This window comes from Primulina eburnea, chromosome 3 (assembly GCF_022965805.1).
Source record: "Primulina eburnea isolate SZY01 chromosome 3, ASM2296580v1, whole genome shotgun sequence".
NCBI classification, from domain to species: Eukaryota; Viridiplantae; Streptophyta; class Magnoliopsida; order Lamiales; family Gesneriaceae; genus Primulina; species Primulina eburnea.
Window position 1 is genome coordinate 1,399,876 of NC_133103.1, and position 25,386 is coordinate 1,425,261.

A 25,386-nucleotide genomic window follows, 5' to 3' on the forward strand; every position below is an offset into this window, starting at 1 on the left:
ATCCCCCATAATATAAATTAAATATAATTAGCTAGGGTTTAGCAGAACCAGATCGAAGAATTCGGGCGAGGAAGGCAGACATAGATCAGCACCGTGCAAACGTGAAGCAAAGAACATATAGATTCAAATTTCAATTTTTCCTATTGGCCATAAGTAGGTTTGGAGCCGAAGTTATTGATATTAATTACAAAAACATAATTTTAGTTATAGTCACATTAAAACAAGTATAAGATTAATTTTTGAAATACATAATGCCTCCTTAGTTTCACTAGATTTATGGATCCAGTATAACTCATGTAATTTTAAAATCACATATTTGGGACGAGGTCTCGACTTTAAAATTCATGTTTACAAATCCTAGCTAAAAAAATAAAAAATTATGGATGGATCCTTGACCTTGCACATATATACACTTATAATAGAAGTTTAATGACAATTTTTTTGCCCTTTTATTATGCTTAGTCATTAAAAAAAACCCTAGATTTATTTGTGCAGAAAATAACGAGGATTCCATTAATTCATCTAACGAGTTTAGGGTTTTTTGAAAATCAAGAACTCAAGTACAAAATTGTGAACGACAGTGGGCATCTTGGGCCCTGCAGCTCATTGGTAGCAACAAGTTCCCAGGCACGTCTTCTGGTCGGTGCAATTACCGATATCTCCTCATCGTTTCCACTGCGCCTTCTGACCTGGATCCACGACAATTTAGATCTAGCTACTTCTTTCAAATCTGCACAGTTTTTTTATTCCAAATAATAAAATAAAAATAAAAATAAAAAGAAGGATAGGTAGATTTATATTGCACCGAAAACCCCTGATCAGGTGGGGGTGAAATCCTAAATAATTTAATAACATTTTCTATTTTTAATGATTTTTTTACCCTCCACGACTTTTATATCTGACTCCGCATCGATCCAGTACCCGAGTCCAGCTAGTTCGATCTATTTCGTGAGCAGATGGATGGCTTTATGATAATTTCTTTGACCCCGTGAAGTGAAATCCATCTCAGATAATGATTTTTTGATAGTCTCACGTTTCGTTTCTTCTGGTAGATGCAGGCGGGGGTCCCTTCTTAGTTGTCAGTCATTATTTGTTGCAACAGCAGATCACCGGGAATGGAGTCGTCAATGACAACTAATTTCTTCAAAACGTACATATTTTAAACCAAACACTATACATTCCCGAAAATATCATGCAACTTGTCATGTTTTAACTTTCGTAAAAACTTACGTGAGAAAGTTACAAATCTCTTATTTAGGTTATCCATAAAAAATATTATTTTTTATATTAAGATTATTATTTTTTATTGTGAATATTAGTAGGGTTGATCCATCTCACAGATAAAGATTCGTGAGACCTACTCACAAAATGCATGCTCTTTTAACTTTTAGTCTTGAAGTAGTTAAAATTTGATCTTAAGTTGGGAATTATTTTTAATCTCAATTTCTCACTAATCATGCTAATAGTATCCGATATCATAATAGATATCAGCAGTTTTTGGACGACATCAACGATTACCAAACGATCAGTAGGCTCCACGAAAAAAGACCAACTTTTTAGTTTAAAGTCAAAATTTGACTACTAACATAACCAATAACCAAAGATTATGACGAGAAAATCGTATTTTTGGTCATTTAACTTATAGATTTTTTTATTTTTGGTTATGTTATTTGATGAGTTTACGGTCTTAGTTTACTAATTTATATTTTTTTTGATTTTAATCATTTTCATTAGAATGCTGACATGACACAAAAATGACGACGAGCTACTGAAAATTGTTAATATGTTTGATATCACGTCATCACTCTAGTTAAAAAAATAAAATAAAAAAAAGCACATGTTAGTAGACTAAAGTCATGAATTGATTGATAACATAATTAAGTATAAAAAAATATGAAAATTAAAGTATTAAAAATGTAACTTTCTTGATCAAAACATATCAAATTACAACATAATTTTTCAGTTTTTGTGTTATATATACATCGAAAGGGGGATTGATTGACTCGAATGTCCACCTAGATGAATATAACACTAAAAAAAAATCAATATCTTTCACATGTATTTCCTCTACTTATCTCCTCTTAAGCTAAGTCACTTCTAATTTTAAATTTGTTGGTCTTTGTAGTGTATGTTTTCTTGTTGTAGTAGCTCAATGGAAAGGGAGAACAAATTTCAGATGATATGGGATTGGATGCCTAATTTATAGAACGATATAAAGATAGAAATGTATCATTTGATAAAGTTTTAATTCGATACAATAATTTCGGGATTAAGATACCATGAACTCAATTTCTGATTTTTTGGAATAATCTTTTAAAAAATACTGTTATCCAAATAATCAAGAAGACTCTTGAAAAAAAAATTGCAATTTTGGTATTATATATTTATCTTTATGCGATTTTGATAAGTTATATCGTCAGATTCCAGTCTTATCTGCGATATTTGTTTTTGGAAATTTAGTTCTTTTTTCAACATCGTGCTAATTTGGCTTTGATGTGTGTAGTGTGACACATCTATAAAAAATGAATTAAATTATTAAAATTAGAATATACATGACCAAATTAAATTGCAAAAAAATATATAAATGATATGCAATTTTCTCTTAAAAATCTTATACATTTTTCCGGGAGGAAATAGTTTAGTAAGTGGATAACTTCGTCCATCGAAAAATGTTTGGTGAAGATTTGACATGAGTAGGCATAACTAATCAGACAAAACTAGTGGATCCATCTAGGAAATTAAAATTAGGTTTGAGAATTAATTTATGTATGATCACTAAATTAAAGTATGGACATTGTGAAATAAAAAGCTTGATTAATTTATAGTAATGAAACCTTGATTAAATTAAAGGATAATATTATTCAATTTTTTTACAAATCTTTAAAATAATTAAATTTCATACTATAATCCATAAATCTTTAAACATATTTCATATCCATTTAGTTTACTTAAAAATCTGGCTTTGCTCGATCGAACACCAAACGTTGTTGCAAGTGGACTCGAGGCACTATCGCACATTTACAAATGTAAATTTCGGGTAAAACGTTGTGTTCCACACCACCATGGGCTAATACATCGCTTTCTGAATGCGCGGTGGTGGTTGTACTCGTATCACTAGAGTTATATAAACTTTAATTTAAGAGTGGGTCTCATGTGAGACCGTCTCACGGATCATAATCTGTGAGACGGGTCAAACCAACCCATATTCACAATAAAAAGTAATACTATTAGCATAAAAAGTAATATTTTTTCATGGGTGACCCAAATAAAAGATCCGTCTCACAAATACGACCCGTGAGACCGTCTCACACAAGTTTTTGCCTAAATTTAATGGTCTCGTCTCTTCTTCTTCTTCTTTTTTTTTGTTTTTTTAATATTGGTCAAAATAGCTAAATTTATGACATAACAAGTTAACAACCATGATAACTTTCACGTTCGATATTCTCGCACACTCGATTCTGACAGCAAAAAACGCGAAAATATTCCAACGGGAACAAACTTAGACGACGGATTTCGCTATCTTCCCCTTGATTTTTAAATGTCGACTTTAAGCAACCACCAGGTTAAGCACAGGTAATGGATTTGGGTACCTAATCAATTATATGCAACAAATATGGAATGCAACGATGGGGCGATAACTCTTAAACTACAAGATTGGAGATTCCGTATAAAATAATAATAATTGTTTTGGAACTTTTTCAAGCACTTTAGTCGTCCTAAGTTGCCTTCAAAGTCAAGCATCACGAGTTTAGTAACACATTTTAATAACTAATTACACCCAAAAAAAACCCCTAGTGAACAGAGAAATTTGACCTACTATGTAACCATATATATATATCCTGCTTTAAGCCAATCAATATTCATTATATCTTAATATCCTCTCCACCCCAAAACCCCCACCATAGCCACACCATATCCATGGCTGAACTTGTACACATAAATCTGAGTCTCATGGTCATTTTCTTCCTGCTCTTCAGTTTCACAGCTGCAAACAACCGGCCCACCCGGCGGCACCACCACCAACCATGCAGGAAACTGGTTTTCTACTTCCACGACATACTATACAATGGGCAAAACTCCAAGAATGCGACAGCAGCCATTGTAGGGGCACCAGCTTGGGGGAACACCACCATTTTAGCGGGCCAGAATCACTTCGGAAACGTGGTTGTTTTCGACGATCCGATCACATTAGATAATAATCTCCACTCCCCTCCAGTTGGTCGGGCCCAGGGATTCTACTTATACGATAAGAAGGATGTATTCACTGCATGGCTAGGGTTTTCTTTCGTTTTCAACTCGACTGATCACAAGGGAACCATAAATTTTGCCGGTGCCGATCCGTTGATGAACAAGACAAGGGACATTTCGGTCATTGGTGGGACCGGTGATTTCTTCATGACGAGAGGTGTAGCGACACTGAGTACCGATGCGTTTGAAGGAGAAGTGTATTTTAGGCTTCGTGTTGATATTAATCTCTTTGAATGTTGGTAAAAAAGATAAGCAAAAAAAAAAAAAAAAAAAAAAAAAAACACACACACACACACACATATATATATATATATATAAACATGCTTTAACATGTTTTCTTGTTTTGTTTTATGAAATTCCGAGATTAAATTAAAAATTTTATCCTTAGAGAATGTTTCTAAATTTAAGGTATTATTTTTTTAGATTTGAATATATTTGATGTTATATGGATGGCAGTATTATATTTTAAGCATTAGCTTTGAAATTTTTTGGAGTAAATTTAATATCATCATATCATGTAAAATGCGTCATATATTCAATTATATCTATAAATATTCTATATTATCATAGAGCAAGGATCTAAAATAACCATTTTTTTAGAATTAAAACCACCTTGGAGTCATGATGTACCATAAATTACAAAAATAATAACAAATAAAAAAATTTAATAATTATTTTAATTATTTATCAAAAAATTCTTATCCAAACATGTGCACAAAAATATTAAATTTTATATTATGCAAAAACAATAGCCATATCGATCTAGATATTTGTTTCATTTTTTCGAGCTGATGTCTGGTGGGTAGGGTTGTCAAATTTGACCGAGTTCGTCAGATTGGCCGGTCGCGCTATACAAATTATATGTGAGCTGGGTAGATGAAATATAAAGTCATCTGAAGAGGGCCAAAGGGGTTGAGCCCGCTTGAGTTGCGGGTTAGAGTGGGACGGGCTAAAGTTTTATTTTTCACTTTTCCCAATGCCCATCCTTCTCCTTAGCAGCTTTCCTTACCATTTGAAGCTTGTCACAATCAGCACCAATCAAGAGTTCCTTACGGCATGGACAGGCCGACTCCAAGAACTCACCGTAGCCATCCATAGTTGTTAGCTTTAGCACCGTAAAATATTTTGTTTCTTGGATTATTTTGAAACAAAAAATTTGTGTGTGTAGCTTTCATTGTGGTGTTTGTGTAAATCATACTCCAACAATTGAAGTTTGTAGTGCATTACTCGTGCTTTTTGTTCTTGAAGCAAACAAACTGGTGACTCTTCCCCAAAGTTGGGATGAAGTTTGGAATCCCACTATTTGGCTTTGCACTGCTTCTGCCATGGAAGCAGAAGAAACGAGAAGAGTCGTTGATCTTGTCGACACCAGGAGATGTATTGGGGATTGATTGTATCTTCCCTGCCTTCGGTGGGAACAAGATGAGAAGGGATTGGTGGGCTGTCGAGGATGAATATTTCCAGCCCCAAACCTCGAATGCTAGCCAGAACTTGTAAGTTCCACAGCAGATAGTTATCATCATTTAAATTTACTGAGGTAATCTGATTTGCTGGGTTGATGATAAGGAGATTGGGATTAGAAGGAACACTGTTAATGGACGTTGAGGAATTGGCCTCCGCCATTTTTTTTCAAAGTTATGATACCAAGATAGAAAAACTCAGAAGCTGTGAATTAAAAACATGTTATTCATTGTCTGCCAAATTACACTGTTGATCTTTATATTTATAGCAAATACAACAAATGAAAGAATGACACATAGATTTGTTGTTGCAACTAACATGCCAGACAATCATTCTGTTTGTTAGATTCGTGAGTGGGCATTCATGAGCATCTTCTTGATGGGCCAGGCCTTGAGCATTTGATTATGGACCAAACTTTGATATTTTGATTATGGGCCTTGAATCTTTGTTCTCTTAACTAATCTGCATCCACATTATAAAAATTATTATTAGTTTTTGGCTTAAAAAAATTAATTTGATGTTTTTCTTAAACTCATATTTAGGTTAGTTTCTGTTTAAATTAATTGAAAAATATAAATAATATTTTTAGCAAATTAATTTAATATGTTAAGTTAGTTCAGTTTATTACAAACATAAATTATTCACATGTTACATTAAACATCTACTTTTTAACAATTAAAATACAATTATAAATTCGTTAATTCACATAAAATATACTTGTTGCGAATAAATGTGTATGGAATGATTTTAACAAAAACAGCTTAAAAATAATAATTAAAAATTTTAATAATTATTGCTGCCCATGTTTGGAATTTTACAGGGTAAGAGAAGTGGGTGTGGTTGAGTGTGGATGGATGTTTTTGTACTAAAAACACGGGAAGGTTCAATCCCGGTATGAATATGAAGGGAAGCTGAGAACATATTTATTGGGTCCCGCAGAACATATTGTAGTTTTTTTAATTAAAAAAATTAAATTTAAATTATTTATTAATTAAAGTAAAATTACAAGACTAACTACTTTTTATTATTTTGGGGATATTTTTTTATATAATTTCAAAAATACCTTTTTACCACTTATCTTACCATTTTAATTTTAAAAATTGTTAACTTTTGTTTTATTTATTTTCTTAAAAAAAACCTACTTTCTTTTTCTTTTCTTTTTTTTTCCAAGTTTTACATTGCATATATAGTGCGTGTCACGCACCGCGCTAAGATATTTATTGATGAATAAAATAAAGATGTGATCCTATGGCCATATTCGGATTCAATTTTCTCTCAAAAAAAAAAAGTAGTGTTGATTCTCATCCCTCAAAGAAAATTATCCCTTCGCAAGACGCCGGCACGACCGATCGAAACCCTAGTTTTAACTTTCTTTATCTCTGGAGTATCGGAATAAGTCTTGCTATATCTTCCCGAATCATCCAAAGATGAATGATTTATCCAATACAAGGGGTAAGACTTTTCCGGATCGATTTTGAATTTTTACAACTTACTGTTTTTGTAAATTTTGTATTTTGAATTGTTTTTTTTTTTTTTTTTTATTGAGTTCTTAATTTTGTTTTGGATTTTGTTTTCTTAGCTTCTGTTATCATTGTTATTATTATTATTAGTATTTCCTATTATTGATATGTTATGAATTATTTCTGTTGCTACTCGAGTTTAATTCAAAGATCGATGACTGTTAACACGTGGCCAATTTTTTTTCCTTTTTATTGCTTATAAGGAGCAAATGTTTTTATGGTATGGGAGAGATATGTCTGTTAATTGGTAGATCGGTTGAATTTTATTGGTTAGCTGAATTTATATTCCTATTGGGAAGCTTCTGATGTTTGGTAATTCATGTATGTAGGGATAAAAGTTAGATATCATGTATGTCGGAATCAACTGACTTGCTTGCCTTGCTTCTTAGTTCCTAAATATTAGGGATGGAAATATCATAAAGCAGAATGATGTCGCGATTCAGGAGTTTGTTCTAGTTAGGTTATGATTTAGGTATTCTGTCCAATGATTAATGTGAGGTCAAAACTAAACTTTGAATGCATTTTTTCCTTTTCGTGATAATATCTTGAAATTTACTGCCTTGAGGGTAACATGTTACCTTTCATTTTCGTTTGTGTGCCAAAGTACATTTTGGATGTGGAAACTTGATTTCACTTGAGAAAGACTGCATTCATCACCTTCTAACGTTGGAGACGTGGGAAAATGTGCTTAGAAAGGCTCATGCAAATTTTAAGACCTAATTTAGGGTATTTAATCAACATATCTATACTAAATGTTGCTGCACATCTATCATATTTCCGCAGTGTCTCATTGATAATGTGATTTTGTAACAGGATGGCAGTCTACCAGATTGTTTTGAAAGACTTGAGCTAGAGAAAATTATCATGAGTTACTGCTGCTAATTGCAATAGATTCTCGTTACCTTTTACAACCAATGGACCGCCGTGATACTTCAGGATTTGTGAGTGGGGGAGCAGTGAACTCATTCTGAGACATTTAACCCTACTTTTGTTGATAATTTATTTATAAAACTCTGAAGCCCGGAGACTGTTCTTTAGAATCGAGTGGCTGTTTAGATAAGATTGTTACTTCTGTAGCTATTTGATCATGGAGTCCCGGTTTCATGATCTGGGTTTTGCTGCTAACCCTGCTGCAAATGCTTTCACAAACCTGTGCAATTCAATCCAAATTGGAGGAGCTGGAACTGAATTTATGTATTCTGCAGACACAACCTTGAGATTTGATGCACCTGGATTTGCAAGTTCATTTTCATTTCTTCCTAAGGGAGTCAAACGAAAATGGAGCTCAATAGATGGGCCCATGGATCACAAACTTGAGTCTTCACTGGATCTCCGCCTTGGCCATTCGTCAAGCTCTTCGGACAGTAAAAGGAGTACTTCAACCATATGCACCTCAATGTCATCGGCCAAAGAAACAGAAGAAGAGTCCTCTATGGATCTAGAACTGGACTTCACTCTTTATCTTGGCGGGGAAAAATCACCAGACCTTTCAAAATCAGCCAACTCTAATTATAAATCAATTGATGTGTCGCCTAAGGTTGATCTGCAGTTGAGCCTTTCCAGTGGGTTTTCTGTGTCTGAAATTACAACCCTTCATCCAATCTCCCCTGCACAAAAAAATGGAACAAAGATGGCTACTGTTTATGGAGCTTTGAGGACAGATGAAGAAGGATCGCCAGGAAGTTCTTTTTGTCCACAGAACTTGGGAAACACTTGCTTTTTCAATCAGCATATGGGAAAAATCAAATCGACAAAAAATTCTTCTAATCTCTCCTCAAGTTTAACTGCACCACTAAGCTCAGTCACCTGTTCTTCCGGGACAACACACTCACAACAACAACGTAATTATAATGCTAAACAGTGCCAGTTTCAGGGGTGTTTGAAGGGCGCAAGAGGGGCTTCTGGCCTTTGTATTGCTCATGGTGGCGGTCGTAGGTGTCTGCGTCCTGGCTGCAGCAAAGGTGCTGAAGGTCGAACAGCATTCTGCAAGGCTCATGGTGGTGGTCGACGATGTGAATTTTTAGGATGTACAAAGAGTGCAGAAGGACGAACTGATTTTTGTATTGCCCATGGTGGTGGCCGGCGCTGCAATCATGAGGATTGCACACGGGCTGCCAGAGGTAAATCTGGATTGTGCATTCGGCATGGTGGTGGCAAGAGATGCCAGAGAGAGAATTGTAGTAAGAGTGCCGAAGGCCTTTCTGGTCTTTGCATCTCTCATGGAGGTGGTCGACGATGCCAGTATCCCAACTGTGGAAAAGGAGCCCAAGGAAGCACCATGTTTTGCAAAGCTCATGGTGGGGGAAAGCGCTGCACTTTTCCTTGTTGTAACAAGGGTGCAGAAGGAAGCACCCCGTTCTGCAAGGGCCACGGGGGAGGGAAGCGATGCTCGTTCGAAGGAGGTGGGGTCTGCCCAAAGAGTGTGCATGGTGGGACCTATTTTTGTGTAGCACATGGTGGTGGCAAGAGGTGTGCTGTTCCAGAGTGTACAAAGAGTGCCAGGGGGCGTACTGACTTCTGTGTACGTCATGGTGGAGGCAAGAGATGCGTATTTGAAGGTTGTGGAAAAAGTGCTCAGGGCAGCACTGATTTCTGCAAGGCCCATGGTGGAGGGAAGAGGTGCTCTTGGGGACACACTGGTTCCGAATTCGGCAACAGTGATGGTCCTTGCAACTCATTTGCTCGTGGAAAATCTGGTCTGTGCACGTCTCATGGTGCTTTGGTTCAAGATAAAAGAGTTCATGGCGGTGCAACTATAAGAACCACCCTACCTGGTAAGATGAAACACATGTTTACCATTGAAGACATAAGCTTTGATCTCACGAAGATGGAGAACAGCATTGTGACTCCCCCGGGCAGTTGGAGTCATTTACATCTCCAGCAAATTTCTCTGCCAGATGGAGGCAATCTATCACCAAGAAGAGTGCCAGAAGGAAGGGTCCATGGAGGAAATCTTATGGCAGTACTAGCCGGCAGCCCTGGTTACAACATCACTAGTAGCAGAGATATGGCTGGTCCATCAGAGCCCAAAAAATCTTTCACGACTCCTCAGAATTGGATATAAGATGGTTCTTACGTATAATATTCTAGTTCTTTGAAGCACTGGTGTTGGCTAGGCTTGTATTCTTGACTGCTATTGCTTGCAAGTGGTTTGAGTGGATAGTTCACCTCTCCTTGGTTTGATACTGTTAGAACCTCGATATAAAACTAGGGTATTGAATCTTTGCAAGTGTGGCTAGTTATGTTCTATTTATGTAAATATTTCGGTCTTGATTTCAGTTGTAAATATAAATTTAGTGCCTTGTGAGTTGTATCTCATTCTAATGTAGTTTTTCATTTTATTGAGGCTTGAATCTGGAATCGTTTCCCTTTTTGTAACCTATAAAGCATGAATACTCCGAAAATGACAGTCTGTTGTGTCGAATTTTTTTAAAATGAGGTGAAAATTCGTAGCAGTTATATTTCGTGTCCACGGGATAAATTATCGAATTATCTCGATATCTTGCAAATTATGTTAGTTATATAAATAATTTTGTGTGCCAAGTTTGTTCAAGAAATAGTTGGAAGAAAGAAATTGATTTATATTTGGGTGTAAACAGAAAGTCTTGTACGTTTATTTACAAAAATATCCTTCATATCTATTTATTGACAAAACATGCAATATAATTTTGTAACCTATAATTTTATTTAAAGTATAATCCCATTTTCTCAAATTACAAAGTTATTCATTCTTTTTTATTTTTTAAAAAATATCGTGAAAATTAGTTTTATATATATATATATATATATATAAAACTTTTATTAGGATATATTAGTTATATTTTAGATAAAATTTTACTAAAACATGTTTTCACGATATTTTTTAAAAAATAAAAAGGAATGAAAAACTTTGTAATTTGAGAAAATGGGATTATACTTTAAATAAAATTATATTGCATGATATATATATATATATATATATATATACAGTTTTGTTATCCTGCACACCCACCGTGCACACCTCCGTGAGCACCTATGAGGTGTCACTCACCTATTGGATGTGATGGAATATAGAAAAATTGCGCATCCAATGGGTGAGTGACACCTCATAGGTGCTCACGGAGGTGTACACGGTGGGTGTGCAGGATAACAAAACTATATATATATATATATATATATATATATATATATACCTATATTTTCCAATTTTAAATAAGTTTTTGATTTAAATGAGTTTTTTTGGATGACAAAATGATACTACAAAGCTTGTCGGAGATGAAAAATTATTCCAATCTGTTAAGTATAAAAAAATAAATAAATAAATATATTCTTTAAAAAAATAAATAAATATATGATCCATAAGAAAATTTCTGCGTCTGTCTCCCTCCAAGTTCTAACCATTGATCCAAAAGAATAAGACAGGTTCTCTCTCTTCTTCAACTCTCGAAAGAAAATGTCATCGACACCATTAAAACGCCGACACAGAACCCAAAACGGAATTGAATCAAAATAGGGTTTCCTCATGTGTAAAATGCACAGAATCTATGGTTGCAATCAATCCATCAACCCCGAAATTTAGGGATATTAATCGCCAGCCCCAGTGCAATCTGATGCTGAGCTACCAATATCTGCCGCAAAGCCCCGTACTTTCAACTTCGAGCCATAGATTTAGAGCTTTGAAATTCGCCGCCAAATCGGCTTTTCCTCACTCGTGGAACTTTCCTGTGTCTGAAGCTCATCGCAGGTTCCCAACCAAGGTGAATTATTTGTGAAGATGTAACCTTTGCTTTACTGTTTTGTTTGCCGGAGGATTTATTTGCGCGTGGTTGATTTCAGATGTGTGAAATCGGAAAGTTAAGTATGGATATGAGCTGAGATTTTATAGCCAACTACGTATTTATTTATGTACTTCTATATTTACTGAATTTTATTATTATTAGTAATATTATTAATGGATAGATTTTAGTGCCTTTAATTCGTTTAGTTTCCTGAATTTTCTATTTAATTGACTTAGCCTTATGAATTGCCTTTAATTCACGAGAGCACAAGCTACTAGTCACTCTGCATTTATCAACAGTTTATTGTAAAGAATATGGGATATGTAACATTTTCCACCCCTGGAGTAGCGTGGCATCCACCGAGCTTATTCTGGATGGCTTTCCAGTGAGCTATTGCTATTTGTTTTGGTGCGCTCATCTTAATCTATCCCATAATTTGAAGACAGTTTCATATTACAAATACTGATCAAATGATAACCCTTTCTTGGGTCGTAATTTCTGCTCCATCTAGTATCTACTCTCAATAAGAGCACCAATGTTAAGCCTTAACTCAAAAGAAGAATCCAAATTTCAAAAGACAGCTTTCTAAATAGGAGAATCTCTTAAGTTTAATAGTCATTCCACATTTCATTGTGGAGCCAATTTAGACATCTGATGAAATCACGCACATGATCATCAAAATGCTAGTGTATATATGTGTTTATGATCTGTGATTATGAATAAGAATGCACTTAGAGCTGGTTTTATTTCATTATCGTTTTATTTATGTAAAATTGATCATCAAAATGGTAGTGTATGTATGTGTTTATGATCTGTGATTATGAATAAGTATGCACTTAGAGCTGGTTTTAGTTCATTATCGTTTTATTTATGTAAAATTTGGATTAATATTAGCTTTTAGTTCATTTTTGTTTTATTTATGTTAAATTTGGATTAATATTAGCTCTAAAAATCCAGTGGTTGATCAAATATAATTGTCATAGGCCAATCTGCATTAATATAGGATATGTTTTGAGATAGAGAAAAACCATTCTTCCAGGTTGACTAAAGTCTAAAAGGGTCAGCATCTTTCTTGGAGCTTATAATTATTTTAAACTTACAATCTTTCTTAATGTGCATCACCTGGTTATCATAATTTTTATATTTTTCGTTTGGCACAAGTATCGTTTGTACGCTACATTGCGATTCTCAAGTATGAAGAATATCACGGACCTTTTCATACAGTGTTTTGATGAATTGGTTATTTTTGTATGTAGAAGTGGAAAATCTCATGCTTTCGGCATGAAGAATTTTTATCTGGCTCCCCAAACCCTGATTCGGGCGAGAAAATCCCACACGAGTCTGAGAAGTCAGAAATTAGCAAATCAAATATTGAAAAAAGAAATTGGGCAACAAATCTTAGAGAGGTAAGAATATCTTTCCTTTGTTTGGCTGTTCCTGAGGTTTGCTATCTTGTTCCTGTTGCTGCTTATTTACCATGGGCCATGAGAACTTGCATAATATGACTTGCCATTTCTCATTGTTCTAGAGTTAACAAATGGCTGTTTGAGCATATCAAGGAAAATGAAAAACACGGTAAGGGTGTGACCATGGATTCATTGTTTTTCTTTTGCAGGCTGTAGATGCACTGTTAAAGGTGATTGGGAGACGGTGGACTGTACCATGGACTGCAGAGACCATCCTTCAAGTAAGATCCTTTTCCCACTTGTGATAATGTCATCTTTGAAAAATGACAGTTGTCTATTGCTTTGCCATTGCCTGGCTGCAAAAGGGTACATCATATATCCAAGTTTTAGTATAAAATAATCAGCTTTGGGCATTGTGATATTTGAGTTCTCCTGGGAGAACATGATGCTCCAGATATACACTGTGGTTTGTTGCTTGAGTTTTATTTGCAAGAACTAGTTGGCTGCGTATAAGATACAATTAATTTGGTATTCCGCGATAAATTTGTGATTTTTCATTTGATTAGAAACTTTATCTGTTGTAAATCTGGATCTTTATTCTTTTCCATTGATTGCAAAAGTATGAATTGAGACAGCTAGCTTTGGTACTTGGGATTTTCATTAAGGTCGTCAGTTGATACTATGATTCAAAGAATAACTGTCTTTTGACGAACCTAATTATTTTAGGGCACTGGCTTATAAAATTTGTTAGCCTCTGCCAAGAATTTTGCTCTATAAAATTTTATTTGATACAATAAATTGCAGTGAACAATGATTGATTGAAGCTTGCTTCTTTACAAACTCTCTTTCTAGAGTATGGTTCGACAGAGATGCTATTGGATTCTTGTATGATTACTTTTGTCTCCTCGGCAGCCAAGGTTGCTTCAGCGTTGAATAATACAATTGCAAATTGATGCCAAATCAGTACTAGTGGGATTCATAATTTAATATGTATTTAGGATAGTGTTCTGTTTAGAATGGAACAATGTAGTGAAACTTTCTGGTGATGCAGGTTACACTCCTTTGGATTATGTCATTCTGGTTCATTGGTTCGTGGATGATTCCATTTGCTGCACATATTACGGGCTTCAGCAGAGAATCACTGACCTTCAGAGGGCAAGCTTTGTTCAGCCTTCTAACAGACGTAACCGAAGGCCTAGCTGGAATTTTAATCCTTTACCGCTCTTTGTCTCGATTTCGTCCCCTCTCATCGGATTGGTTTAGATTTACCCTGAAAGGAAAATGGCTATTTGATGTTTTGCTTGGGTGTTCCATGTTCCCATTAGTGAACCGTCTCTCTCAGTTCAACCTCGATCTATTACCACCAGTTCTGCCTTCCACACCCCTCACTCTCTCTAGTGTCGAGCAGTCTATAATGGCACGTGATCCAATTGCAATGGCTCTTTATGCACTAGTACTTGTCGTGTGTGCTCCTCTCTGGGAAGAAATCGTATTCCGAGGCTTTCTTCTACCCTCTTTGACTAAATACATGCCAGTGTGGTGCTCCGTTTTAGTCAGTTCAGCAGCCTTTGCTCTGGCACATTTTAACGTACAAAGAATGTTGCCACTGATATTTCTCGGGGTTGTGATGGGTGTAACTTATACGAGGTCAAGAAATCTATTACCCTCCATGCTCTTGCACAGTCTGTGGAATGGCTTTGTATTCCTGGATTTAATGAAATGAGAGAACTGTTTTTTGTTTCATATGCTAATCTATACTCTATATGGTCTTTCGTCTGGGATCCTTGAGAAAAGATGGAGAGCAGATAATCAATCGTTATGGAGGCGATTATGGGGCTACGGCTCTCTTCAAATTATATGGGCTCGTTTGCAAACGATCATGATCAGGATACCCGAAGTTGGATGGATTCAGTCGAGATAATTGACCATTAATGTTATGACTCGGTGAAGGGTCGAGCCAGAAGATTATTTGGATAAGACTCTAATCTCTGTATTCATCAGCGTAGTGACTGCATCTGTTATATTGTTTCATTGCTTTTCTCTGTGGCTGAAGAAACGAGATTATTTATGGAGAAAAGCAGGAAATTTCACCGTAAATTGTCATTGAAATAGTAGCTAAAAAATATGATAGTAATCAAGGACTGTTTAAATTCTTATAACCCAATTCCGAAATAGTAGTCAACTATGTAAACATTTAGTATTTGATTATAACATATTTTAATGAAATTAAAATAAAACGTCGATAATTGATTAAAACCTGCTTCTTTCTCACTGCTAAGCAAGTGTAGGAGAAAATAAATAAATTGGTGACGGTTCCAAAGCCGACATGCAAGTTGCTGCATCCCACGTCGCCGAAATCATGGATTTTTGTTGATTCACAAACTATAAATAAAACCGAAAAGACGAAGGAACGCAAGATGGTGCGCGGACACAGCACCAAAAATAGATATCCAGACTGATTGGCTGTGCAAGCGCGGCGCACAAGACCATGAAACAGTGGAGTTTATGCATTGATTTTGTACCACGTCCATCCTTCTGAGGCAGCCATCTGGTGCATAATTTATCCATTCTTTTGCCACGCCATCCTGTACTTATACGCCACCCGTCATCAAAGCAACGGTCATACTTTATACTAGTGACTATGCACACGCGATGCGTGTATCGCGTGTGTATAATTTTTTTATCATTATCAATGGACTAAAGTGTAATTTGATAATTTATGGGGTGACTAAATTGATATTTAAATTGTTGAAATAAAAAAAAATAAATAAAAGTGTGTGTTGAAATTTGAACAAAAAATAACAAAAAACAGAAGTGTAATAATATTAATATCATGTAAGGGTAAAATTGGAAAAAAATAACTTGATGTCCTCCTAGATAATTACTATCATATGCTCATCCTTAATACAGAAGTATAGATATATTTTAAAACCCACAGGCTATCTTAAATAAAAAGTAAAACACTATAAATAAGACTATATCCAGATTTCCAGAAAACTTTCAAAGAGTGCGAGAATTTTATTAAGGAATCGCTAGTGTATATGAGTAACAACCCACCCGTCACTTAGATAGTGTCAGAGCATTACCAACTCAATTTCTCCATTTGGTGAGACTCGTTTATGATTAAAAAAAATGTTAATTAAAAATTATTGTAAACATTATAAATTTGAAAACCATCTCCTTAATTTTAATTTTTAATCTGTTTAAATTTTTTTTTAATCTTAGATCAATCAAATCATTTTAATGAAATATCATTGTTTAAATGATTCAAATTATTTATTAAATAATACTATTTCATATCCTCATAAAAAAAATTAATAATCAAATTATTATTTCAATCGAGTTAAACGAGCTCAAGTAAACTTTAATTTTGACACCAATTAAACCTATGAGCTGACTGGGTGCGGAGAATAAATCAACGTGTCATCGTATTACGGCAATGGCTACTCGGCGCAAATCCTAGCCGTTCGAAGGTATCACGTCACACTCTGTAGTGGGTCCCACACCCCCGGCCCTTTAGTTTCAGAAAGCCTGATAAAGGTGGAGAAACCGTTGATAAATGTATAACCACCGCGTTCCGCCACCACCGGTGCTCTGATTCAACTGTGCCTCTCCGCCGTCTAATCACGCTTACACCGCCAAATGAACGAGTTGTAAAACGGCGTCGCCTGCTTGCCGTGTTTCCGTTAATTCACGTCCTTCGTCGTTAATTGGTTATTCCTACGAGGAAATATTAGTTCACATTTATGCGCCTCTGTTTTAGTGCAAGACGTGGAAAGAATTGCTCGGTGAAATTTTTTTCTGGCGCTGGTTTTTTGGTCTTGTTTGAAATTTTGTGGAGCGTGAGAGTTTCTGAGAAATGGAATCGAAACATATGTTAATCTCGGCTTTGGGAGTGGGGATAGGAGTAGGAGTGGGTATTGGTTTGGCTTCGGGATCTGAAACCGTCAGCAGATGGGCCGGTGGGGCTTCGACGTCTGCCGGTGTTACGCCGCATGTAATGGAGCAGGAGATGTTAAGTCTCATCGTTGACGGAAGAGATAGCAATGTCACCTTCGATCAGTTTCCGTACTACCTAAGGTTGATTTAGTAGATCGCTGTCCTTTATGTTTACATTTTCCCAATCATGTTTCAGCCGGAAAAAGGAGAACACTGATTAAGTAACCGAATTTGATTTGCTTTTTTTGTTTGTTTGTTATTCTGACATAAATACAAACATGTCAACTACTTTTTATGCTTTCTATTTCAACTGCCACGAAATGGGAGCCACGGTCTGTGTACTGTGAAAATAGATTCTTATGAAATTATGTCCATAACTGTTTATGGCCATCGCTTCGTCTGGATTTTGTAGTGTTTCTCCTCATCAAGTGATCTTTCCAAGATATGGGTTTTTGGCAATGAAGAGCTAATTTCTACTGCATTTTCCATGTATTTTAGCTGTGAACTTTGTTTACTTGTGTCCAGGAAAAAAAAGGGCAAATCAAATTTAACACAAAAAAAGCAAATCAAATTCCTGATCTTTGGTGCCTGCCCTCGTTTATACTGTGTCGAATTATATAATGCTGGGTTGTGGCAAATATCAACATAAAGCATGTTATGTAAGGACATGGCCTGCATGGTCATAACTCATATCACAATCATACTGCCTTACTTCTTTGGGAGGTACTCTTGTTCGTCAACCAGTGGCTGCATTTCGACCACCCGACAAAACTCTCCCTTCTGTTTCGAACCTAGAACATCCTTGATTCCAGATTGGCTCTGCGTAAATGAAGTTAGACGTATTCTTTAATCCAATCCGTTTTTCCATTTATTAGAATGGAAGCTATTTTTGTAAAGGCTCAACCTTTGGTATTTGGATAACCAGCATGAAAGAAATGGTTTCTTATTTTTACTGTACTCTCTAACTTGTATTCTTTGAGATTAAGAGAAAATGATAAAAGACGAAAAATTTTGTGAGATTGAACAAAGTGGCGACAATTCGAGAAGTGATTAGTCACAATTCTAGTGAGAGTGAGACATACCCAGAGTCTGTTTTGTTGTGCTGGACCAACTTAGCATTAATAGAAACTCTCTGCTGCTCGTAGCCACAGCAATTTGAAAGCTTGTCACCGTTGGTATCTGTAGTTCTTTATTGAATGCTTCCTTTTGTTGTAATTTAATCAGACAAAAGTCTAAAGGAAACATGATATGCTATTGTATGGCAGATATAATGTCCCAAGTCTAACGTCTGTTACGTCTCTTTGATCTGAAATTTTCGGTATCCATTAAATTTAGTTCTTCTCTAATTACTGATAATTTTATATATATTTTTTTATGATTTAAGCATCATATCTCATTTTAATATTGAAATTCGAGCGTGCTGAGATAGTTTTGCCTTTTCATGATCGCAGTGAGCAAACAAGGGTCTTATTGACTAGTGCAGCTTTTGTTCATTTGAAGAAAGGTGACTTCGCCAAGCACACACGGAATCTCTCTCCTGCAAGTCAAACAATACTGCTTTCTGGACCTGCTGGTAAGCTCTAAAATTGTTCTTAAAGATTTTCATCATCCCTTTTCTGGTACATGTTGTTGGTCTTATGTGACTGCCTCCTCCATGTTGTTAAGAACTGTATCAGCAAATGCTTGCTAAAGCATTAGCTCGGTATTTTGAAGCCAAGTTGCTGTTGCTAGATGTAACTGATTTTTCTTTAAAGGTAAGTTGAGGAACAATTTGAGTTTTCACTTCTGATGACGTGTAGGAATCACCTTGGATTTTATGTCCATTTATCAAAGATTGGTTGGTTTTACAGATTCAGGGCAAGTACGGGAATCCTAATGCAAAAGATGTAAGTTCGATGAAAATATTCCATCATCACTGGTCCGATATCAGTACAACAGTTATTTTCCACTTTCAGGATGGAAATACAACTGGCTTCCAGGCTTTAGTCGCAAATTGAGCATAAAAATTTACATTTTCCCTTCTGCTAACACCTCTGTTGTAGTCTTTTAAAAGGTCTATATCCGAAACAACATTGGAAAGAATATCTGAATTATTTGGGTCGTTTTCAATTCTTCAACAGGCCGAGGAAGACAAAGGTATGTTGCATTATTATGCCAAATATACGTGTTTAAATAATCCCAAATGCATCCAACATATTTCAAGTACGATGCATGTTCTATATCACCTTTTTGCTGATGATATATGCAAAGTAGAGGCACTATTCCCTGCATCAAGGAAAACTTTATTTCCCCCAGCATTTTAAGTTCTTCAAAATAAATAAATTCTCAATCGAGATGGCATCCCGGCATCTTATTAACTACTAAAACACTTATCTTTTCAAGGGAAAGTGTTATAAGTTGTTGCGAATATTGTATATGTTTCTCTCAATTCCACCTTTCCTCGTGCATTTAGTTACTGTTTCCATTTTCAATCAACAATTCTACTCCCTTTCAGGCAAACTACGCAGGCAAAGCAGTGGACTTGATCTTGGATCAAAGTGCGTGATATATGCTTTAGTACAAATTATTAAGTTCTATTCATCGTGTAAGTTACATTAGTTAACATGCTTCTATTTATGCAGTGGACACGAAGGCTCGACTGCTGCAAAGCTTCGAAGAAATTTCTCCGCCTCAGCAAACTTGAACAACATTGGTTCAACCAGTGCACCTACGACTTCAGGTCTTAATGATTTTGAAGGATGATAACTGATCGTGATTTCTTTGTCTAGGAACAAATTTCACCAAGATAAAACTTTTGGACTGAAATCTTAATTCGTAAAACCCAACATGCTGTTACGAATAACAATTTAAGAGTGTATATTTAATAGGTGTCTAAGGTGTTCTGTTGTGAAAGTTCTAATCGTCAGTATAGCCAACCTCCCTTTTTTTGCCTTTTGATTGTTATTTATTTTACGAAAATGACATCTATTGCCTTTTGATTGCTGTATGTTTACAAAAATGTAATTTTCAAAATTGTTATGTATCTTTTATCTTTTGTATTTTTCTCATTTTACCATTTTTTTTTGCTTTTCCTTAAAAAAACTTTACAGGCATGCATTGCATCCATCAGGGTATTAGTACTACTGAAGTTAGTCGATTTCAATCAGGCCGACATTTGAATCTTTCCTCTTACGATAGTGGAAATAGATCGATTGTGATTTGTGAGATGAGTTCTTTTAGAAATCTAATATTTGAAGAATATAGATCATCTTAAAATATGCAACTTTTGGATGTGAGTATTGTCTACAGCTGCTAAATTCTCCTGTGGAAATATCTTTGATTAATGGAGCAACTAATAAACACCCTTCACCTTCAAAAATCACTTTATGTGGGTGTCTTTTGTTTTTCCTTACTAACACTGTTTTTAGTATTAGGTGCTGATTTTAGCCATCAACACCTCCCTAGTCCCTAATCTGAGGTTTTCATTTGTATTAACGTAAGTTCTAGTGAAAATGTCTGAAGGAATGAGTATTTGGGTGTCCTAAAACGCTTGGTTGAGAATTGCTTTGTATGGTTCATGTTTGATATTTCAAGCTCTCTTTTGCCTTGCATTTTTATTTTTTCTTTTCAGCTCCACTCAAGCGTACAAGCAGCTGGTGTTTTGATGATAAGCTTTTCATACAGACACTTTACAAGGTAAAAGTTTATTATTTCAGATAAATTTCCGAAGTTACAATGATCAGTTTAATACCTTGCTAGCAATCGGACTTGAGAAGGTTCTGTAGTTAAAATTTAGTGGTGATCTGACAGGTTCTGATTAAAGTATCAAAAGTCAGTCCGATTGTCCTTTATCTTAGGGATGTCGAGAAACTTCTATGCAGATCGCAGAGAGTTTTTATCTTGTTCCAGAAAATGTTGAAGAAATTGTCTGGATCCATTCTCATCCTAGGTTCAAATATTGTTGCCCCCGAAAATGATTATAGATTAGTAGATGAGAAGGTATCCTCCGTTTTCTCATACAACATTGAAATTAGACCCCCAAAAGATGAAAATCGTCTTGTAAGCTGGAATTCTCAGCTGGAGGAGGATATGAAGATGATTCAGTATCAGGACAACAGGAATCACATTATTGAGGTGCTCTCTGCAAATGACCTAGACTGCGATGACCTGGGTTCTATATGTTTGGCTGACACACTAGTTCTTAGTAATTTTATCGAAGAAATTGTGGTGTCAGCTATTTCTTACCATCTGATGAATACCAAGGAACTTGGATACAGAAACGGGAAACTTGTTATATCATCCGCAAGGTGGACTGTTTTCCTCTTAATTCTGTACCTTAAAGTTTATAACCTAGTGAAAATGCCCTGACTTATTTTTTTGCCTTTCAATTAGTTTGTCCCATGGATTGAGTATATTTCAGGAAGGTAAATCTTCTGGAAATAATGCAATAAAGCTTGAAGCCCAAGCTGAAACATCGAAGGTTGGTTATTTTGAATTCATAGTTAGTGTTGGTTGTGTTTATATCAGATCAGATGGAATATTTTTAGTTGATCACGAGGGGCCCAAAATCGTAGGGTACTTCAGATGGTGAAGCTGTAAGATCAAGGCTAGAAACAACAAGCAAAACTACTGAACATGAAAACAAGAGTGAAGACCAACCAGCTTCAAAAACTCCAGTAAGGCATTTCATTCAGTTCCATGTATTAATGTGATTTAGGAGGTTCCTTCTGAAGCTACAAATATTGTTTAATTTATTCCTTTTTTGCTGATATTGTATTCTGCAAAACAAGGGTCGTTTTAAACATTTAATGATACTTGTAAAAGGCAGCATCTTAATATGCCTGATGGCAGGCCTAATTTTATCTATATTTGAATACTGAGCATTTGGCTTGAATTATGCCAGCCACATGTGAATGCAAATTTTGCATAGTCTGCCTCTCTCTCTCACATGCAGCACATTCTTTATTATATTCCACTAGGAAGATCCTCCAGACAATGAATTCGAGAAGCGTATAAGGCCTGAAGTCATACCAGCAAATGAAATTGGGGTGACATTTGCGGACATAGGTGCTCTAGACGAGATCAAAGAATCTCTCCAGGAACTAGTGATGCTTCCTCTTCGACGACCGGACCTTTTTGAAGGAGGCCTTCTGAAGCCATGCCGAGGGATATTGCTTTTTGGACCACCTGGCACAGGGAAGACTATGATGGCCAAGGCAATAGCTAATGAAGCCGGAGCTAGTTTCATTAATGTTTCTATGTCTACTATCACATCTAAGTGGTTCGGTGAAGATGAGAAGAATGTTCGAGCCCTATTTACTCTTGCAGCCAAGGTCGCACCAACAATAATATTCATTGATGAAGTTGACAGTATGCTTGGACAGCGAAATAGAGCCGGGGAGCATGAAGCCATGCGGAAGATAAAGAATGAGTTCATGACTCACTGGGATGGATTATTGTCAAAACCTGGTGAAAGAATACTAGTACTTGCTGCAACAAACAGGCCATTTGATCTTGATGAAGCGATCATTAGACGCTTTGAGAGAAGGTACATACCTATATTTCAAAATTAATCATTGTTTAAAAAATTTACTGGGTTAGAAGAAAATACCAGCTCAAGGTTCCAGTTTTTTTGTTTTGGTTTCAAATCTTTTAATACCCGTTTCTGTAATTTAACATACTCGACCTTTTTGAGTGCGCCAATACACAGGTATTAGGTTTTTCTTATATTAATGCACATTTATTTGAGAATTTTGTTGCTCTTATTACAGAATTATGGTTGGTTTACCATCTGTGGAGAACAGAGAAAAGATCTTAAAGACATTATTGACGAAAGAGAGAGTGGATGAAGGATTAGACTTAAAAGAACTTGCAAGAATGACAGAAGGTTACACCGGAAGTGATTTGAAGGTTGCTTGAGCTGCTTTTGATTTTACTGTATGGATTAATTGTATCTTTTCAATGTCTGACAAAATGTTGATTAAATAGAACTTGTGCATTACTGCTGCGTATCGACCAGTACGAGAGTTAATACAACAGGAGAGGCTAAAAGCTCAGGTAAGATGTTTACTTATTGAAAGCTATTCGTTATGAATTGGTTTCAGTCTTTTAACAACTTTTCGAATGCTTTTTACTTGACAGAAAAAGAAGAGTATAGCTGAGGGGGGGAGTGAAGATGTTTCTACTAGATATGAAAAGAAGGAAAGAGCCATCAATATCAGGCCACTGAACATGGAAGATTTTAAGGAAGCCAAAAATCAGGTATGGTAGTTCTAAGTTTTCCCTTAAAAGAACTTTTACCATGTCGTGTAAAATTTTAAAAAAAGCCCCATCAAATATGTTATACCAAACACGGCTTTCATTGCTGCACGTGCACCTGCCAATGTTGATGGTGCCAAATTTGAGACCCATCGGTAAAGCAGATTTGAGAAACATGGTTGCGCGTTGCCTATTGTGGAGTTTAAGAAAGTGCATCATGGCAGAACTTGGCGCCTCAATTTTTACCTCATCAATCTGATAGAAATTGCCACATAAATTTTATCTTTGTAATTAATTTCCATTAATTTCATTTGCTGGTCGTAACATTACTACTGACAGCCATTCATTCTCCTGTCGTCAATCACCCAAGATTTGTGATAGGATTATATGGATAGTCTTATCATTGTTGTGGATAGTGTACGAAAAGTGTAAAGCTCCAAAAACTTTTATATCGTACACGTAAGTTGTTGAATTTTGCGAAGATAGATCTCCCTTTAGATTGTTCTGTACATACTAGAATTCTAGTTTATTTATTTAGTCTATATTTGTGTTTGCCACTAATAATTTGAAGTTTGGAACATCGTAAACCATTGATGGGAAGCATATTCCAATCTCCAGACATCTTGATGAAGATGACAAGAGACACTGCGGCCAATTTGTTTTTCATGTGTGATGAACTCTCTCCATATTGCCACAGGTTGCTGCTAGTTTTGCAGCTGAGGGCTCTATAATGAATGAATTGAAGCAATGGAACGAATGCTATGGTGAAGGTGGTTCGAGGAAAAAGGAACAGCTATCCTACTTCCTGTAATACGTGACCAGGTACGATTTCCACACTGCTACACGTGAATGGATATTGTGTTATGTTTTTCTGGAAGTCTTTTCGGTTGTGATTATGAAGGTGCCATAACAGTGGAAATCCTGGAAAGCACGTCGTTCGAGTCCCAATGTGGATTACTTCTGAAATAAGTAGCCCATTTGCACTTCCACCTGTAAATATGTTGTAAATTATGTTTCTGCAAATGAGTGCTACAAACTGTGTACCAAATGTTTGTGTGTGTTTCATATACTCAAGTGCCACATGGACGACATATAGATGATATGAAGATACTGACGGCAGAATATGAAATATCAAGTACATCAGAAACTTTGAAATATCAATGGCTGTTTTTTCTGAATTTACAATTTTGCTTCTATATATATTCTTTTACGATTATTATTGTCTGTTTGTTCATCGCACTCAACTAATGGTTGATCCACAGTATTGTGAATTATTCCTACATCAATTTTTGAGTGACCAAAATCATCATTTGAAATTGGAGTCCAAAATGCAACTTACTCTACTGGCAATTCAATAGGTAAACCTTTAGTTATGGGCTATATTATTGGGTTTGTTCCTCGTTACAAATTAACGTCGTCTTGACTCAGGCTTAACTAAATTATTGTACTCGTCTCATTGATATATCCTGTATTTTATAGAATGGTGCGCATAACGAAGAATGGACAATCACATGCACGAGATTAAACTGTTTAGAAAAAAATACAAAAAATAATGTTAATTTGGTAAAATTCTCGAGGAGAAATCAAATTCTCTGGCATTTTAGCTCATAGGTCAACCGTAACTAGCGAAATTAGCAATTGATTAGAAAGCTAAATAGAATTATCGTAATAAATTTTCTCCATTTTTGTACTCTTGGTGGTGTTGTACGAGTCGAATTTATTGGAAATATTTACTTCTTTATAAAGAAAATTGAAATCTAAAACGTTTTGTGAAATAACCATGGCAGGTTTCCCAAGTACTAAAATTTAATAAAATCC

The 25,386-nt window shown here is 35.6% G+C and overlaps 4 protein-coding genes across 8 annotated transcripts; all 4 read left to right on the plus strand.

Moving 5' to 3' along the window:
• The first annotated feature begins 3,864 nt into the window (after positions 1 to 3,864).
• LOC140827972 (disease resistance response protein 206-like) lies at positions 3,865 to 4,529 on the plus strand. Its single transcript, XM_073190937.1, has one exon. It carries the CDS (start codon positions 3,919 to 3,921, stop codon positions 4,489 to 4,491), a length of 573 nt encoding a protein of 190 aa, XP_073047038.1. The 5' UTR covers positions 3,865 to 3,918; the 3' UTR covers positions 4,492 to 4,529.
• A 2,419-nt stretch (positions 4,530 to 6,948) lies between these two features.
• On the plus strand, positions 6,949 to 10,582 carry LOC140825149 (uncharacterized). 2 transcript variants are annotated; one of them, XM_073186735.1, is made up of 2 exons: positions 6,949 to 7,161; positions 8,043 to 10,582. In XM_073186735.1, exon 2 carries the CDS (start codon positions 8,317 to 8,319, stop codon positions 10,291 to 10,293), a length of 1,977 nt encoding a protein of 658 aa, XP_073042836.1. In that variant the 5' UTR covers positions 6,949 to 7,161; positions 8,043 to 8,316; the 3' UTR covers positions 10,294 to 10,582. The 2 variants fall into 2 exon arrangements, with proteins under 2 accessions (XP_073042836.1, XP_073042837.1); XM_073186736.1 differs by lacking the exon at positions 6,949 to 7,161 and adding an exon at positions 7,457 to 7,684.
• Positions 10,583 to 11,575: 993 nt separating this feature from the next.
• Positions 11,576 to 15,489, plus strand: LOC140825150 (uncharacterized). Its single transcript, XM_073186737.1, has 4 exons — positions 11,576 to 11,965; positions 13,243 to 13,392; positions 13,602 to 13,673; positions 14,444 to 15,489. The coding sequence occupies exons 1-4, from the start codon at positions 11,753 to 11,755 to the stop codon at positions 15,113 to 15,115; spliced, it is 1,107 nt and encodes a 368-aa protein (XP_073042838.1). The 5' UTR covers positions 11,576 to 11,752; the 3' UTR covers positions 15,116 to 15,489.
• Positions 15,490 to 16,813: 1,324 nt separating this feature from the next.
• On the plus strand, positions 16,814 to 24,507 carry LOC140825151 (uncharacterized). 4 transcript variants are annotated; one of them, XM_073186740.1, is made up of 17 exons: positions 16,814 to 17,472; positions 18,783 to 18,904; positions 18,997 to 19,085; positions 19,182 to 19,217; positions 19,374 to 19,467; positions 19,826 to 19,868; positions 19,953 to 20,050; positions 20,942 to 21,006; positions 21,121 to 21,617; positions 21,703 to 21,790; positions 21,885 to 21,986; positions 22,290 to 22,858; positions 23,082 to 23,220; positions 23,299 to 23,367; positions 23,452 to 23,571; positions 24,266 to 24,390; positions 24,470 to 24,507. In XM_073186740.1, exons 1-16 carry the CDS (start codon positions 17,252 to 17,254, stop codon positions 24,377 to 24,379), a joined length of 2,466 nt encoding a protein of 821 aa, XP_073042841.1. In that variant the 5' UTR covers positions 16,814 to 17,251; the 3' UTR covers positions 24,380 to 24,390; positions 24,470 to 24,507. The 4 variants fall into 4 exon arrangements, with proteins under 4 accessions (XP_073042841.1, XP_073042842.1, XP_073042839.1 ...); XM_073186741.1 differs by having other exon boundaries at positions 24,482 to 24,507; XM_073186738.1 differs by having other exon boundaries at positions 16,815 to 17,472; positions 24,266 to 24,507.
• The last annotated feature ends 879 nt before the right edge of the window (positions 24,508 to 25,386 follow it).

Bases quoted from the DNA above. Each gene is read 5' to 3' on its own strand.
- LOC140825150 (XM_073186737.1), top strand. From the start codon at position 11,753: ATGGTTGCAATCAATCCATCAACCCCGAAATTTAGGGATATTAATCGC. The intron at 11,966-13,242 runs GTGAATTATTTG...TTTTGTATGTAG, and splicing joins ATCGCAGGTTCCCAACCAAG to AAGTGGAAAATCTCATGCTT. The intron at 13,674-14,443 runs GTAAGATCCTTT...CTGGTGATGCAG, and splicing joins CTGCAGAGACCATCCTTCAA to GTTACACTCCTTTGGATTAT.
- LOC140825149 (XM_073186735.1), top strand. From the start codon at position 8,317: ATGGAGTCCCGGTTTCATGATCTGGGTTTTGCTGCTAACCCTGCTGCA.
- LOC140825151 (XM_073186740.1), top strand. From the start codon at position 17,252: ATGGAATCGAAACATATGTTAATCTCGGCTTTGGGAGTGGGGATAGGA. The intron at 21,618-21,702 runs GTGGACTGTTTT...CCTTTCAATTAG, and splicing joins CTTGTTATATCATCCGCAAG to TTTGTCCCATGGATTGAGTA. The intron at 21,791-21,884 runs GTTGGTTATTTT...CCAAAATCGTAG, and splicing joins CCCAAGCTGAAACATCGAAG to GGTACTTCAGATGGTGAAGC.
- LOC140827972 (XM_073190937.1), top strand. From the start codon at position 3,919: ATGGCTGAACTTGTACACATAAATCTGAGTCTCATGGTCATTTTCTTC.